The following is a 17222-nucleotide window of genomic DNA, read 5'->3' on the forward strand; positions in this document are numbered from 1 at the left end:
TATTCTAATAATAAAACCTGCAGTTAAAGTGGGCTTCTCAGCTGAGGTCCTTATAAAGTCATGATTTTACCCTGTCGGTATTTTATTCTTTTAGTGCTTTATATTGTTCACTTGGCCTTAGATGGAATCTGTCGGCTGCATTAGCTGCCAAGAGCTGCAGGAATGGTTGGATAGCTGTGATGGAATAGAACTAAATGGTGCTTCTTCTGGAGCTGATAGTGAAAGCCAAACTTAGAAAATCTTATTTTTATTTCTTAACCAAGTGTCATGGAGGCGGTGCTGAGCTGCTCAAGTGCCACTGCCTGACATACTTTATAGCACCTCCCCTTATTCAGTCAAGGAGGGTGTTGGAGAACAAGCGGGTGTGCAGGCTGTGGCACTTGAGCAGTTTAACTCCGCCTTATTGACACTTGGCTAAGAAACAAAATATTTTATAAATTTGCCAACCACTATAATCTCCTGGAAAGGTGCCGTTTGCTTTTATACCCTTACAGCTATACCACCAGGGCTGCAGCTCTTGGCAGCAAATACAGCTGCCAGATTTTCTTAAATAAAGGTATAAAAACTACCCCCCTTAATCAATTATTACAATGTTATCCTACTTTCCTATTAACTTTTAATATTTATTTGCTGCAAAATGTTCAACATTGTTTGCAAAAACACAAAGTGAATGTCCAACTTTTAACACTATGTTGTATTTAGGTTCAACATTTTGATCTTGTATTTTATGATACAGAACTCTAAATCCCCTGAATAGACAAAGTAAAATGATGATTTTCTGGTTTCTTGGAGCCACCACTAGGGGGAGCTTAGGCAAATGATGTTGATACAGGGAGATATATAAAGATACATTAGGAAATTAATCAATATCATAATTTTTTGGGATCTATTTATATAAAAAAATACAAAATATTGTGTAAACCAGGACTTTAAAACTTCCTGAAACTTCTAAATGTAAGATCTCTGAGGGTGCAGTGATTGTCACCAATACCCAAACCATTATGGCAGCTCGCACGGGCCTATATGATAAAACAACACTGAACACAAATAATAATACACATACGATAAAAACACGTTATAACATCTTGGCATTGATTAAAAATGGACAAAATACAGAAATCTTGGTGCTCACTCCATAAAGACGTCTGTCTCTCACCTATTGCCATTGAACGTTGTCTTATACGCTCCGGTTTGGTGTAACGCCTCGTCTGTGTAGACAGGTATGGGGGTCCTTACACACTCGTGGGAACATTGCAGGGTTTCGTTGTATGCAGTGAATATATCCATGTTGCTGGGCACACGAGCTGGCGTAAAGTCCGTCAGGTTCTGGCAGCTCTCTTCTTGTTGGGTGATTTTTCGCTGGTGACTGTTCCTCCTGGCATTTCCACTTTGTGCACAGCTATGGGGTGGAAGGAAAACAGCATGGTCATTATAACAGTCATAAATACGGTCATAATTACAGTATTATTACGGTCATTATAATGGCGATTAGTACTGTCATTATTACTATTATAGCCTCAGGTCTATAAAGTAGCTAAATGCAAATATAGATAATCACGGTAGAGACATCAGGATCATGATATGCTGGGACAATGACTTGACGACTAGGTCCTGCATGGAAGAAGGCAAACATGGTCAGATGTCAAGGCATACAGGTTTTGGGTGGTCTGGGGTGCTCTGAGTAAATGTCCTCTACATCTGACAAGCTGAAGGTAGGATAGTCATTGAGCTACTGTTATTCTTTCACCCACAGGCTCTTGTAAGGATCCATCATTATTTTCAGTTATTGGCCCACAATAGCTGAAGGACAATAACAGGTATTTATAATGCTTAGCTGGATCATCTTGGGCCCTCCAAGCCCAGCAGACTCCTGCATGTCAATGCAATGAGCCCTTCAAGCCCCACAGGCCCTCACATGTCAATGCAATGGGAACTCCAAGCCCGACAGACCCTAGCATGTCCACACAATGAGCCCTTCAAGCCCTACAGGCCCTCCAAGCCCAACAGACCATCACTTGTCAATGAAATGGGGCCACCAAGCCCAACAGACCCTGAAATGTTAATGCAATGAGCCCTTCAAGCCCAATGGACCCTCAAATGTCAATGCAATGGGCACTTTAAGATCAAATGACCTTTGCATGTACATACAATGAGCCTTCAAGCCCTCCAAGGCCAACAGACCCTCCCATGTCAATTAAATGGGGCCACCAAGCACAACAGACCCTTGCATGTCAATGCGATGAGCCTTCTGAGCCCAACAAACCCTTGCTGTGATGGAGAAAGGAAGAGAAAGGTTCCTGTATGATACTCTAAGTTTTACATGCTAGTTATAATTTTAGGAACACCAATGAACAGACAACTTAGTACAATGGATGGGCTGCAAGTGTTTTGGGATTTTTGGAAAATCCAGTAGAGAATGTCTAATCTTATCATATAAGGTTTTCTGTTTTCATAGTTGTTGGTTTCTTATGACTGTAAATGCGAAGCAACAACTTGGACCATCGGTGAATTAATGTAGACAAGATGTCACCTCACTGGAGATTACGGAGACACCGGCAGATGTGGGACATGATCGATTTCCTAAGTGTGTGATCTCTGCTGCAGCTCTGCACTTGTCTAAATGTAGATGACCATCTCTTGGCTATAAAACTGTTGTGTTTCTGAAGCAATGGCCGCAGCTTCCCCCGAGATTAGAGCTGGACAGTAAAATTATTCATTTCATCGAGTTCCTCAGATATTTTGTTTGCATTCTGGGAATGTGCATCCTGCTACCTGTGGCAGCTGCTGAGAAATCTATTCACTTGATTTATTAAACAGTTAAAGCAATTTCACCTGAGTCGTCTCCAATAAGTTACCGGCAACTGGATGAACCAAAATGATGGTGTTTGTCGGTAAACTTATGAAGCGGATAAGAATCCCCGTCTGATATTGGTAAAATACGGGGGATTACGAAGGCAAACTAAGTGAACACTTTAAAGGTCCCTGGTTCGCACTAACAATCTACCTTGAAGAGAACAGATTCCTCAGTGACCCGGCTATGTGCGCTTTTATTTTATAAACAAAGAATCTATAAAACCCTAGTTTTCAATGTCACCTCCTTTATAGAACCTAATGTTAAACCCAGTAAAAAATATATATATATTTTTTTATTTCCTCTCATCAACCTTTTTAATTGTCTTAATATCATTAATTTGCTATATAGAGCAGTTTCTCTTCTTTGGTTGTCACTTACATGAATGAATTACATGAAAGGGAGGGAATGACATCATCCAGCCATATTTCTCTGTTCTTATCCCTCTCTGAAAGCAGACCCCAGCCTCCTGAGAGTCATGCTCTCTTTAATGGTGAGAACTGGTCGGTGCCGCACGCTATTAGCCCAGGGTCATGGCTATCAGTAGCCGCCAGGACCGACCCGGTATGATGTGGGGTCACGGCGTGACCCCACGTTATTTACCGGGACCGGGCGCAGGAGGCACAGGTACGCCCTGCGTCCTTAAGAGGTTAATGACTATACAAAAGTAATGAACATGTTGAAATGTGTGAGATATTGCTCTGACAACATGTTAGTAACAATATGGTTCAATTAACTTCCACCTGAAGATGAGTCAGGTATGATGGGCAAGTCACTTATACTGCAACTGCGTAAGCGATATTGCTCTGAAGACGTGTCAGTAACAATATGATGAAAGTAACTTCCACCTGAAGACTCGTCAGGTATAATGGGAAAGTCACTTATACTACAACTACGTGAATGGTATTGCTCTGAAGACGTGTCAGTAACAAAATGTTGCAAATGACTCGCACCTGAATGCGTTTGGTATGAAAGTTTTAATAACTTATATCGCCAATGAGTATGTGTTATTCCTCTCAAACTTGTCAGTAACCATGTAACCATGATGTGAAAACAACCACATGGCTGCGTGTCTGAGATTTTAACGCTACCGATGGAACGATGGATATTGATTGACTGCGGTGAACATTGATAAATGTGATGATACCTGATGACAACTACCATGATGGACTCGGTACATAGCAGCAACACACTTATTGTATATATATATATATATATATATATATATATATATATATATAGTTCTCTATTTATTATTATTATTTATTTTATTTTATGCCGGGTCCATGCAATAGTTATGTATCAGTATGTGCTGGCAAACTTATCCTTTTTTTGTACTGTATATATGGGGGGAGTGGCTACCTCCATGTTGGTTCCTGCACCCCACCCATATTATAAGGTGCTGGATGTCTCAGACCTTACAAGCCTGGTAACTGATTGCTCAAAGGCACATTCACAGTGTAGGGTCCGTCCCAATGAGGTCACCTTATCATGGTGGGATGGTACAAACTATTTGGGCAATTTTTCATTGTAGCAATATAGCATTTCATGTTTTATCTGTATCTTTGTGCTAGCAGTGTGCTGCTGTATTCTCCTTCTTGTGTGTATATATATATATATATATATATTTTTTTTTTTTTTGCAATCGCATGTCCTACTCGCAATATCTGCCTCCAAAATCGCAATCGCAAATTTCCTCAACCTAGTATAAATACTACAGTAAAGTATGTCTGGAATACATGCCAGTTACGCATGCATGTGTGATAAAGGGGTGTATTGAGGGCAGATGTTGTTACCCTAGGGGCAGATGGCATTAACCCCTTGTATTTGTGATGCCAGGGCGTGGTTTATCCGCGATACTACTCGAAGGTATACTGCTAGATCCTGGGCTGGGCACAGGGACAATAATGACTGACGCCATGTTGTGGATAACGGTAGCTTTACTGAGGGTAGACAGTTGGTAAAGTCTATACAGTTCAGCCAGGACCCACAGAGGTGACCAGTGACTCAGAGACCTTAAGGGCTTGCTGAGACTTGTAGTAGGACTGGACAATGTACTGCAGGCCACGCTGACTTGACAGATGGCAGGGACTGACTTGACTGAAGACTGACAAAGCTATGACTGTATCTTTCTTGACTTGATGGCGGCTGCAGGACTTGACTTTGAGGCCTCCAACACTCTGGACACACACTAGGCACGACTGACCTCAGCAAAGACCTATCTCCAAAGAGCTAAAGAAAGCGAGCTAGCTCCACCCAGGGCTTATATGGGGGAGTCTAGCAGGGAGCCCATAGGTCATTCTTGGGGTCACCTGGTCACTGATACCTCCTGGGTAACAATCACATGACATGTCACATGGTACAACTCTTAAAGCAACAAGACATTTTATAATACGTTACAATGCAGAACATATATACAGGGGGAAAACAAGTAAAAGGGAGCCCAGGGGACACTGAAGGGAGGCTGCTGGACAGGGCAGCAAGGATACGGGGTAACACCTCCCGTATTGGGCCACCACACATAAAGACACTATGGAACAATTATTAACTGCTCTATAGAAAAATGCGTGTAATGGAACTTGTGCTAACAGTTTTCGTATCCGTAATGTCATGAGATGCTATCAACAATGTTTCAAAAAACTGACATCCTTTCCTTCTATGATATCCTTCCGTATACTACAAGTCATAAAGCAGAAATGCAGGTGCAATGCTCAAATCCTCTGCAACCGTACCTGTGACTGGACCACTTGAAGTGGAAGCTACAGGCACACAGGGTGGGCTCACAACCTCCTGGACTGCTGGCACACAAACCATTGATTTTTTTTTTCAGGCACTAAAGGCACAGTTTGAGGGGCAGATCTATCCCTTTCCAGAGATTCAAATCTGCTCTGAAATCCTACCATTGAAGACAGCATGGAGCTTATCATCTTCTGGAGCTGAGCTATGACTACCAATATAATCTAAAACTTCTTGTGATAAACTGAGAGCTTGCAACCCCAGAATTGCAAACAGGAAAATGAAAAACCCAGCAGTAATGTGAGAATGATGTATGCCCGACATCTGTGATTCTCAACTAGCACCAATTATTCAGTTGTTTCCTGTATGCTAACCCAGTGCTGCATTCTGATAATCCCTATATCCTGGGATGACTACCTCACGATGAGCCATATCCCCAGGGATGACTACCTCATGATGAGCCCTATCCCCTGGGATGACTACCTCATGATGATCCCTATCCCCTGGGATTACTGCCTCATGATGAGCCCTATCCCCTGGGATGACTTCCTCACGATGAGCCCTATCCCCTGGGATGACTACCTCATGATGAGCCCTATCCCCTGGGATGACTACCTCATGATGAGCCCCATACCCTGGGATGACTGCCTCATGATGAGCTCTATCCCCTGGGATGACTACCTCATGATCAGCCCTATCCCCTGGGATGACTGCCTCATGATGAGCCCTATCCCCTGGAATGACTACCTCACGATGAGCCCTATCCCCTGGGATGAATACCTCAGCTGTGCCCAGTGAAAGCTCTGCACATAGCCAGCTCTGGCTAACAACCTGTTTGAAATTCCCTCTGCTCAGCCACTGCATAAGCGAAAGGGAATACATCACACTGTGACATATTATGCCTCAGGTACGTAGCAAGAGCAGGCTTACCTGTGCTCACAGCATACCTGCAGCCAGACCCCCCGATGTTAAGGCGCATGACAGAGGCAGTGAAACCTCTGCCCACCGCCTTCGGCACACACCGAGTTCCAATTCGACTGCAGCTCCGGTCCACTGCAACCCAGACCGGAGCGGAGCTGAAAAAGGGTGGATCTAGCGCCACAGTTGAAAGTAATACGGCAACAAACATAACAGAAGTATGAATGATAATCTAATGTTTGCCAGGGCAGGGGCTGGCCAGTGCTGAATTGCCCATATAAGCAGTATTTAATCAACCAATCACCACAATTAAACATGACCATATACAGTAATGCAATGGCGGGCAGACAAAAGCCATGGCAGGCTGAAATGGGGTACCGGCACTCACGTATCCTGGCTGGCTGGACAATTTCATACCAAACAACGAACACGAAGACCTCCTGTCCTCTGAGCTAGTAGCAGTGCTTCTGGTAACAGAGAACATCACAAACGCAAGATACTTCCCGAGGAAAGGGATTGTGGGCATTTTATAGGCCCCTCCCAAAAAACACAGCCCTGCCGGCTTAACCACTTGTATTGTAACGCTGGAAAGCGGGATCCTGCGGACATAACCTGAGCACTTGGGAACTCTGGGTAATATTTCTGGATACTCAGTAAACTCTACATACATTTCTAGATATTGTAATACAACAATTTTATTGCTTATCACACAATTCTGTTTCATGGAGAGTGTGAGGATAATGGAAGAGATTTATCATAAATCTGAGCAGAGGAAATGTTGACCAGTTGCCCATAGAAACCAACAGATAGTTTCTTTCATTTTCAAAAGGGTCTCTAACAAAGGAAAGAAGTGATCTGATTGGTTGCTGTGGGCAACTGGTCAACTTTTCCTCTGCCCAGGTGTCACGATGCCGGCTGGCAGGTAGTGGATCCTCTGTGCCAGAGAGGGATTGGCGTGGACCGTGCTAGTGGACCGGTTCTAAGCCACTACTGGTTTTCACCAGAGCCCGCCGCAAAGCGGGATGGTCTTGCTGCGGCGGTAGTGACCAGGTCGTATCCACTAGCAACGGCTCACCTCTCTGGCTGCTGAAGATAGGTGCGGTACAAGGGAGTAGGCAGAAGCAAGGTCGGACGTAGCAGAAGGTCGGGGCAGGCAGCAAGGATCGTAGTCAGGGGCAACGGCAGAAGGTCTGGAAACACAGGCAAGGAACACACAAGGAACGCTTTCACTGGCACTAAGGCAACAAGATCCGGCAAGGGAGTGCAAGGGAAGTGAGGTAATATAGGGAAGTGCACAGGTGATACCCTAATTGGAACCACTGCGCCAATCAGCGGCGCAGTGGCCCTTTAAATCGCAGAGACCCGGCGCGCGCGCGCCCTAGGGAGCGGGGCCGCGCGCGCCGGGACAGAACAGACGGGGAGCGAGTCAGGTAGGGGAGCCGGGGTGCGCATCGCGAGCGGGCGCTACCCGCATCGCGAATCGCATCCCGGCTGGCAGCGGGATCGCAGCGCCCCGGGTCAGAGGACGTGACCGGAGCGCTGCAGCGGAGAGAGTGAAGCGAGCGCTCCGGGGAGGAGCGGGGACCCGGAGCGCTCGGCGTAACAGTACCCCCCCCCTTGGGTCTCCCCCTCTTCTTGGAGCCTGAGAACCTGAGGAGCAGACTTTTGTCAAGGATGTTGTCCTCAGGTTCCCAGGATCTCTCTTCAGGACCACAACCCTCCCAGTCTACTAAAAAAAAATTTTTCCCTCTGACCTTTTTGGCAGCCAAAATTTCCTTGACCGAGAAGACGTCCGAGGAGCCGGAAACAGGAGTGGGAGGAACAGATTTGGGAGAAAAACGGTTGAGGATGAGTGGTTTGAGAAGAGAGACGTGAAAGGCATTAGGGATACGAAGAGAAGGAGGAAGAAGAAGTTTATAAGAGACAGGATTAATTTGACACAAAATTTTGAAAGGACCAAGATAGCGTGGTCCCAACTTGTAGCTAGGGACACGGAAGCGGACATATTTAGCGGAGAGCCATACCTTGTCTCCAGGGGAAAAAACGGGGGGAGCTCTTCTTTTCTTATCCGCGAACCTCTTCATGCGTGAAGAAGCCTGTAAGAGAGAATTTTGGGTCTCTCTCCATATAATGGAAAGGTCACGAGAAATTTCATCCACAGCGGGCAGACCAGAGGGCAAGGGGGTAGGGAGGGGGGGAAGAGGGTGACGGCCGTACACCACGAAAAATGGGGATTTGGAGGAAGATTCAGAGACCCTGAAGTTATACGAGAATTCGGCCCATGGAAGGAGATCTGCCCAGTCATCCTGGCGGGAGGAAACAAAATGTCGCAAATAATCACCCAAGATCTGGTTAATTCTTTCAACTTGTCCATTGGACTGGGGATGATATGCAGAGGAAAAATTTAATTTAATGTTGAGTTGTTTACAGAGAGCCCTCCAGAATTTAGACACGAATTGGACACCTCTATCCGAGACAATCTGCGTAGGCAACCCGTGAAGACGAAAAATGTGTACAAAAAATTGTTTAGCCAACTGAGGCGCAGAAGGAAGACCAGGAAGAGGGATGAAATGTGCCATTTTGGAGAATCGATCAACGACCACCCAAATAACAGTGTTGCCACGGGAAGGGGGTAAATCAGTAATAAAATCCATACCAATCAGAGACCAAGGCTGTTCGGGGACAGGCAGAGGATGAAGAAAACCAGCGGGCTTCTGGCGAGGAGTCTTATCCCGGGCACAGATAGTGCAGGCTCGCACAAAGTCCCCAACATCCGTCTCCAGAGTCGGCCACCAATAGAAGCGGGAGATGAGTTGCACAGATTTCTTGATGCCCGCATGACCTGCGAGATGGGAGGAGTGACCCCATTTGAGGATTCCGAGGCGTTGGCGTGGAGAAACAAAGGTCTTTCCTGGAGGAGTCTGCCTGATGGAGGCAGGAGAAGTGGAGATCAGGCAGTCAGGTGGAATGATGTGTTGCGGAGGGAGATCAACTTCTGAGGCATCAGAGGAACGAGAGAGAGCATCGGCCCTAATGTTCTTATCGGCAGGACGAAAGTGAATCTCAAAATTAAATCGGGCAAAGAACAGAGACCACCGGGCCTGGCGAGGATTCAGCCGTTGGGCAGACTGGAGGTAGGAGAGGTTCTTGTGGTCGGTGTAGATAATAACAGGAAATCTTGATCCCTCTAGCAGATGCCTCCATTCCTCAAGTGCTAATTTAATGGCTAGAAGCTCTCGATCCCCGATGGAGTAGTTCCTCTCCGCTGGCGAGAAGGTCCTAGAGAAAAAACCACAAGTGACAGCATGCCCGGAAGAATTTTTTTGTAGAAGAACAGCTCCAGCTCCCACTGAGGAGGCATCAACCTCCAATAGGAAGGGTTTGGAAGGGTCAGGTCTGGAGAGCACGGGAGCCGAAGAAAAGGCAGACTTGAGTCGTTTAAAGGCGTCTTCTGCTTGAGGAGGCCAGGACTTGGGATCAGCATTTTTTTTGGTTAAAGCCACGATAGGAGCCACAATGGTAGAAAAATGTGGAATAAATTGCCTGTAATAATTGGCGAACCCCAAAAAGCGTTGGATAGCACGGAGTCCGGAGGGGCGTGGCCAATCTAAGACGGCAGAGAGTTTGTCTGGATCCATCTGTAGTCCCTGGCCAGAGACCAAATATCCTAGAAAAGGAAGAGATTGGCATTCAAACAGACATTTCTCAATTTTGGCATAGAGTTGGTTGTCACGAAGTCTCTGAAGAACCATACGGACATGCTGGCGGTGTTCTTCTAGATTGGCAGAAAAAATTAGGATATCGTCCAGATATACAACAACACAGGAGTATAACAGATCACGAAAAATTTCGTTGACAAAGTCTTGGAAGACGGCAGGGGCATTGCACAGTCCAAAGGGCATGACCAGATACTCAAAGTGTCCATCTCTGGTGTTAAATGCCGTTTTCCACTCGTCCCCCTCTCTGATGCGGATGAGGTTATAGGCGCCTCTTAAGTCCAATTTAGTGAAGATGTGGGCACCTTGGAGGCGATCAAAGAGTTCAGAGATGAGGGGTAAGGGGTAGCGGTTCTTAACCGTGATTTTATTAAGACCGCGGTAGTCAATGCAAGGACGTAGGGAGCCATCTTTTTTGGACACAAAGAAAAATCCGGCTCCGGCAGGAGAGGAGGATTTACGGATAAAGCCCTTTTTTAGATTCTCCTGGACGTATTCGGACATGGCAAGAGTCTCTGGGGCAGAGAGAGGATAAATTCTGCCCCGGGGTGGAGTAGTGCCCGGGAGGAGGTCGATAGGGCAATCATAAGGCCTGTGAGGAGGTAGAGTCTCAGCTTGTTTTTTGCAGAAAACATCCGCGAAGTCCATATAGGCCTTAGGGAGACCGGTTACTGGAGGAACCACAGAGTTACGGCAAGGGTTATTGGGAACCGGTTTTAGACAGTTTTTGGAACAAGAGGACCCCCAACTCTTGATCTCCCCAGTGGACCAATCCAGGGTTGGGGAATGAAGTTGAAGCCAGGGAAGTCCAAGGAGAATTTCTGAGGTGCAATTGGGGAGGACCAAAAGTTCAATCCTCTCATGATGAGATCCGATGCTCATAAGAAGGGGCTCCGTGCGGAAACGTATGGTACAGTCCAATCTTTCATTATTTACACAATTGATGTAGAGGGGTCTGGCGAGACTGATCACCGGGATGTTGAACCTGTTGACGAGAGAGGCCAAAATAAAATTTCCTGCAGATCCAGAGTCCAAGAAGGCCACAGCAGGGAAGGAGAAGGCAGAGGCAGACATCCGCACAGGCACTGTAAGACGTGGAGAAGCAGAGTAGACATCAAGGACTGTCTCACCTTTGTGCGGAGTCAGCGTACGTCTTTCCAGGCGGGGAGGGCGGATAGGACAATCCCTCAGGAAGTGTTCGGTACTAGCACAGTACAGGCAGAGGTTCTCCATACGGCGTCGTGTCCTCTCTTGAGGTGTCAGGCGAGACCGGTCGACCTGCATAGCCTCCACGGCGGAAGGCACAAGAACAGATTGCAGGGGACCAGAGGAGAGAGGAGCCGAGGAGGAGAAACGCCTCGTGCGAACAGAGTCCATATCTTGGCGGAGTTCCTGACGCCTTTCGGAAAAACGCATGTCAATGCGAGTGGCTAGGTGAATAAGTTCATGTAGATTAGCAGGAATTTCTCGTGCGGCCAGAACATCTTTAATGTTGCTGGATAGGCCTTTTTTGAAGGTCGCGCAGAGGGCCTCATTATTCCAGGACAATTCTGAAGCAAGAGTACGGAATTGTACGGCATACTCGCCAACGGAAGAATTACCCTGGACCAGGTTCAACAGGGCAGTCTCAGCAGAAGAGGCTCGGGCAGGTTCCTCAAAGACACTTCGGATTTCCGAGAAGAAGGAGTGTACAGAGGCAGTGACGGGGTCATTGCGGTCCCAGAGCGGTGTGGCCCATGACAGGGCTTTTCCGGACAGAAGGCTGACTACGAAAGCCACCTTAGACCTTTCAGTGGGAAACAGGTCCGACATCATCTCCAGATGCAGGGAACATTGGGAAAGAAAGCCACGGCAAAACTTAGAGTCCCCATCAAATTTATCCGGCAAGGATAGGCGTAGCCCAGGAGCGGCCACTCGCTGCGGAGGAGGTGCAGGAGCTGGCGGCGGAGATGACTGCTGAAGCTGTGGTAGTAACTGTTGTAGCATAACGGTCAGTTGAGACAGCTGTTGGCCTTGTTGCGCTATCTGTTGTGACTGCTGGGCGACCACCGTGGTGAGGTCAGCGACAACTGGCAGAGGAACTTCAGCGGGATCCATGGCCGGATCTACTGTCGCGATGCCGGCTGGCAGGTAGTGGATCCTCTGTGCCAGAGAGGGATTGGCGTGGACCGTGCTAGTGGACCGGTTCTAAGCCACTACTGGTTTTCACCAGAGCCCGCCGCAAAGCGGGATGGTCTTGCTGCGGCGGTAGTGACCAGGTCGTATCCACTAGCAACGGCTCACCTCTCTGGCTGCTGAAGATAGGCGCGGTACAAGGGAGTAGGCAGAAGCAAGGTCGGACGTAGCAGAAGGTCGGGGCAGGCAGCAAGGATCGTAGTCAGGGGCAACGGCAGAAGGTCTGGAAACACAGGCAAGGAACACACAAGGAACGCTTTCACTGGCACTAAGGCAACAAGATCCGGCAAGGGAGTGCAAGGGAAGTGAGGTAATATAGGGAAGTGCACAGGTGATACCCTAATTGGAACCACTGCGCCAATCAGCGGCGCAGTGGCCCTTTAAATCGCAGAGACCCGGCGCGCGCGCGCCCTAGGGAGCGGGGCCGCGCGCGCCGGGACAGAACAGACGGGGAGCGAGTCAGGTAGGGGAGCCGGGGTGCGCATCGCGAGCGGGCGCTACCCGCATCGCGAATCGCATCCCGGCTGGCAGCGGGATCGCAGCGCCCCGGGTCAGAGGACGTGACCGGAGCGCTGCAGCGGAGAGAGTGAAGCGAGCGCTCCGGGGAGGAGCGGGGACCCGGAGCGCTCGGCGTAACACCAGGTTTTTGGTAAATCTCTCCATTGTCTTTTTTTTTGTTTATTCGTTATATTTATTTCATAATATAAATACTTGTTTTCATATTTAGAATTCATCTTTCCCGACCTTGTGATACATGTGCCTCCTTATGTCCTCGCTCATTTATATGAATAGATTGCATTATGATTAGGGATGAGCGAAACTAATCTGACAAATCCAAATTCGTTACGAATTTCAGGAGAAATTCGCTTTGCAACAAATCCGAATATCGGCGCGATTGAATCACATGCAGCATGCAGCCTATCAGCAGCCAGACACCCCTGTGATGTCACAGCCCTATATATTCTACAGCAATCTTGCGGCGAGTCACATAAGCGGGAGGGAGAGAGAGGGACAGAGAGCAGTGTGTATTGCACAGAAAAGTATTTTTACAGCAGTGTTGCACTTCAGCCACTCGTACACCGCAAAGCACACCCTCCTTGAGCTGCAGGGCCAGAACGGTATCCCTCAAAATAGTCTGATTTGCAACGTTTCCAAACACTGGAATTCCACCCTCCATATGTTGGACCAACTATATGAACAAAGAAAAGCCATCACCGATTTCTTGATGATCCAAGCGGATATGGGTCACTCCCCTCGCTACCGGCACAAAATGGGGACCTTTTTTACACCCACTGAGAGGGAGGACAAACTGACCTACCACAGAGATATCCTACATAGTCAGTTGGCCGATGCCTATCTGCGCCATCATCCATCCTCTCGCAGGTCTGACTCGGGGGGCCCCCTGCCCTCACCATCCACTGCCATGGCTGCTGGGGAGGGGTGGGGTGGCAGAAGCAGTACCAGCTGATGAGTAGCTTTCTTCACCCGCATAGTGAAGCAACTCATCAGCAGCAGGTAGACCTGGAGCAGGACCTGAACCAGCAGGTGGTGGCATATCTTGACATGGCCATGCCAACAAACATTGAAGATCCGCTGGACTTCTGGGCAGCCAAACTCAATTTGTGGCCGCAACTAGCAGAGTGTGCCCTGGAAAAGCTGTCCTGCCCGGCCAGTAGTGTGCCATCAGAGCGGGTGTTTAGTGCAGTGGGGGCCATAATCACAAAAAATGTGGAGAGACCGACCTTTGTGAAGATGAATCAGCCATGGATCAGCCAGGATTTCCACTCACCAATGCCTGATGCCTCAGAGTAGATTGACCATGGTGCCACACCAACAATTCACAAATATGGATAGTGCCAAACAGATTTAAGGCGCTGCTTCCCAGTTACAAACATTCCTCTGCATCAGATCACAAGTATTGAGGCTATGCATTAGCTAAAACGTAACTTTTCTTAGGATAAAATATACGGACCCCAATTTTTTTTTATATAGAAAAAAAGTAAAGGTGTGCAAAAAACACCATGTGCCACCTACACCACCAAATATTGATGTGATTCAAAGACCTCTAAAAGGTGGAAGGGAACAACATATTTTCCATTGTAACTGGTGGGGCAGAAAATTCCCCTGTAAAGCCCTACTCTCGCATTATTAATTCCCTTCTTGTCAAGTGTTACTCGCGGCGGCTCCAGACAGGAATCTCTCCCTATTTCCACCTAAAAGCACTGTATTTCCCAGGGTTTTAGGTGAAAATAGAAATAGTTTCCTGTGGGAGGCTGCCCTTTTTAGGGGGGGGGGGGGGGTAACACTTGCCTAGAAGGGAATTAATAGGGCGAGAGTAGGGCCTTACAGGGGAATATTTTACCCCTACCTGCTACAATGGACAATACGTTGCTCTCTTCCACCTTATCAAGGAAAGTGTTACTCGTCTTAAAGAGGCCGCCGGCGGCCTTGCGGTCAACCGTAATTAGACCCGGAGCGAACACGCTCCGGGGACTGATTACAAACGGGGTGCCGCGTGCATGATCCCGGGCGTCCCCAGCTGCGGGATTCCCGCGATCAGGCATCTTATCCTCTATCCTTTGGATAGGGGATAAGATGTGTAAGCACCGGAGTACCCCTTTAAGCCACTATATGGCCACCTCTTGCTGTTGCCAACTCCAAGCTGTGTCATTCTGAGAGATTATGGTCTTTTCATGCTGCTGCCACCTCCAGGCTGTGTCACTGTGCCGCCATGTGGTCTCCTAATTCTGCTGACACATTCAATAAAACTTTTTAGATTCATCTATATGAAATCTTCAATTTAAATGTTAAAAAATATCTTTAATATTTTCAATTGTGAGGCCCTATGTTCTCCTCATGCTGTTGCCACCTCAAGGCTGGGTAATTCAGACACTATATGGTCTTCTCATGCTGCTGCCACCTCCACACTTTGTCATTCAGGCACTGTATGGTCTCCTCATGCTGCCGCCACCCCCATGCTGTGTCATTCAGCCACTATATGATCTCATACTGATCCACTTTGTAGCAAGAAGACAAAAGTCGCGCTCACCCAGTTCGATGCAAAAATCATGTCCATTTATTAAACACCAACAGTGGGTAACAGGATAAGAAGTCACTCACACGCGGGGAGCGAGGGCGCACGCCCTCAGACGCGGGGTATACCACAGGAAGCCTCCTGTGGTATACCCCGCGTCTGAGGGTGTGCGCCCTCGCTCCCCGTGTGTGAGTGACTTCTTATCCTGTTACCCACTGTTGGTGTTTAATAAATGGACATGATTTTTGCATCGAACTGGTTGAGCGCGACTTTTGTCTTCTTGCTACAAAGTGGATTGCTGTTCCTTGTTTCTTTAGTCTGCACCGCCTAGAGATATATACCGTATTGAAGTCACTGTGCCTACGGTCCATCCTCTACACATTGTAGGGCATTGTGGTTGCAGTAGTGCCGGTGCATCTTCGTTTCTCTTTCAATTGTGATCTCATACTGATGCCACCTCCAGGCTCTGTCATTGTGCAGCTCTGCGACAGTGATTCTAATAGCGACGCCTCTAATCTGCATGTGATACTGAATTACAGTATTATTTCACTAACACAGCACACTCCCTATGCGTGGTACGGTAAGGCAAAGTGTTCTACAGCCCTATTGAGGCTCTCTGTAGCCCAGAAATAGCCGTTTTTAATAGCGATGCGCCGCAGATAAATTTGGACGGAAATATATTAGTTCGGAAAATTCAACAAATCGGCCAAATCAAATTTTTAAAAAATTCTCTAATTATGCTACGCAGCCTTTAGGAACTTCCTTACATGCTTAGATCATATATTTTGGGGATACTTTGTTTATTGGTCTTATTTATGGGGCCTGCGAGTCCTCTACACATAATGCATCTACTTGAGCATTAATAACCTTACTATCTAGAAAGAAGCAAATATGTCACTAGAAATAAGAGGCACTTATAAAGGGTGAATTAATTAATTAAAGAAATAGAAGTTGAATAAATGAATGGTTTTGTTGAATCTAATAGGATGTAGAGGAGAGAAGAGGATGAGTCCTGTCAGGGCTGGTGCAAGGATTTTTTGTCACCATAGGCAAATTTTACCGCCCCCCTTGACTCCTTACTACTGGGGTGACACACTGTAACACGCCTCCTCCTCATGCTGCTGGCTGAGCAAGTGGTTCGGATGCTGGTTGTCTAACTTTCTTGCAGCAGGCAGAACGGCGCCCCCATCAAGAGGGCGCTCTAGACAGCTGCCAATTTTGCCTATAGGCAGCGCCGGTCTTGACTCCTGTGTATACACTGAGGAGGTGAGAGGAGACAATAGAACCAGATCGGAGGAGGTGAGGGGCTCCGGTAGGTGAATATGAAGTTAGTGACTGTAAACAGATAATATTTCCACGATATGACCAGCTACAATATTACTTTCAATAAGACACAACAGTGAAAATGAGTAAGTATTCTGCTATAATGCCGTATCATACGACGTGAAGAAGAATGAAGCTTATAGAGATTGTAGGATCTCATATTTGCCGGTTAATTCAGCAGAAGTGAATGATCAGCTCGTGTGGAGTGTAATGTTAAATACAATTATTAATAGGACAGACATTTCCTATTGTCTGTATATATTAACTTGTACAGAAATCACCAGAAATCCTGCGCAGGGGCTACAGAGAAGATTATGGACATTTCTCCATTACACTTTACCTCTTTACACTTTAATACTGACTGTATTACACTCTTATCTATCTATCTATATATATATATATATATATATATATATATATATATATATATATATGTAACTCAAAATGTGTATGTATGTATGTATGTATG

General features: G+C 46.9%; 1 protein-coding gene across 5 annotated transcripts in view; it reads right to left on the reverse strand.

Annotated features, from left to right (window-relative positions):
- AJAP1 (adherens junctions associated protein 1) overlaps positions 1–17222 on the reverse strand; it is a 325555-nt gene that overhangs the window by 54014 nt on the left and 254319 nt on the right. For all 5 annotated transcript variants that reach the window (XM_056544512.1, XM_056544511.1, XM_056544508.1 and 2 more), the window contains exon 4: positions 1157–1399. In XM_056544512.1, coding sequence (XP_056400487.1) covers positions 1157–1399 — 243 coding nt within the window. The remainder of the gene's footprint in view (positions 1–1156; positions 1400–17222) is intronic.

Source organism: Hyla sarda, chromosome 10 (genome assembly GCF_029499605.1).
Source record: "Hyla sarda isolate aHylSar1 chromosome 10, aHylSar1.hap1, whole genome shotgun sequence".
NCBI classification, from domain to species: Eukaryota; Metazoa; Chordata; class Amphibia; order Anura; family Hylidae; genus Hyla; species Hyla sarda.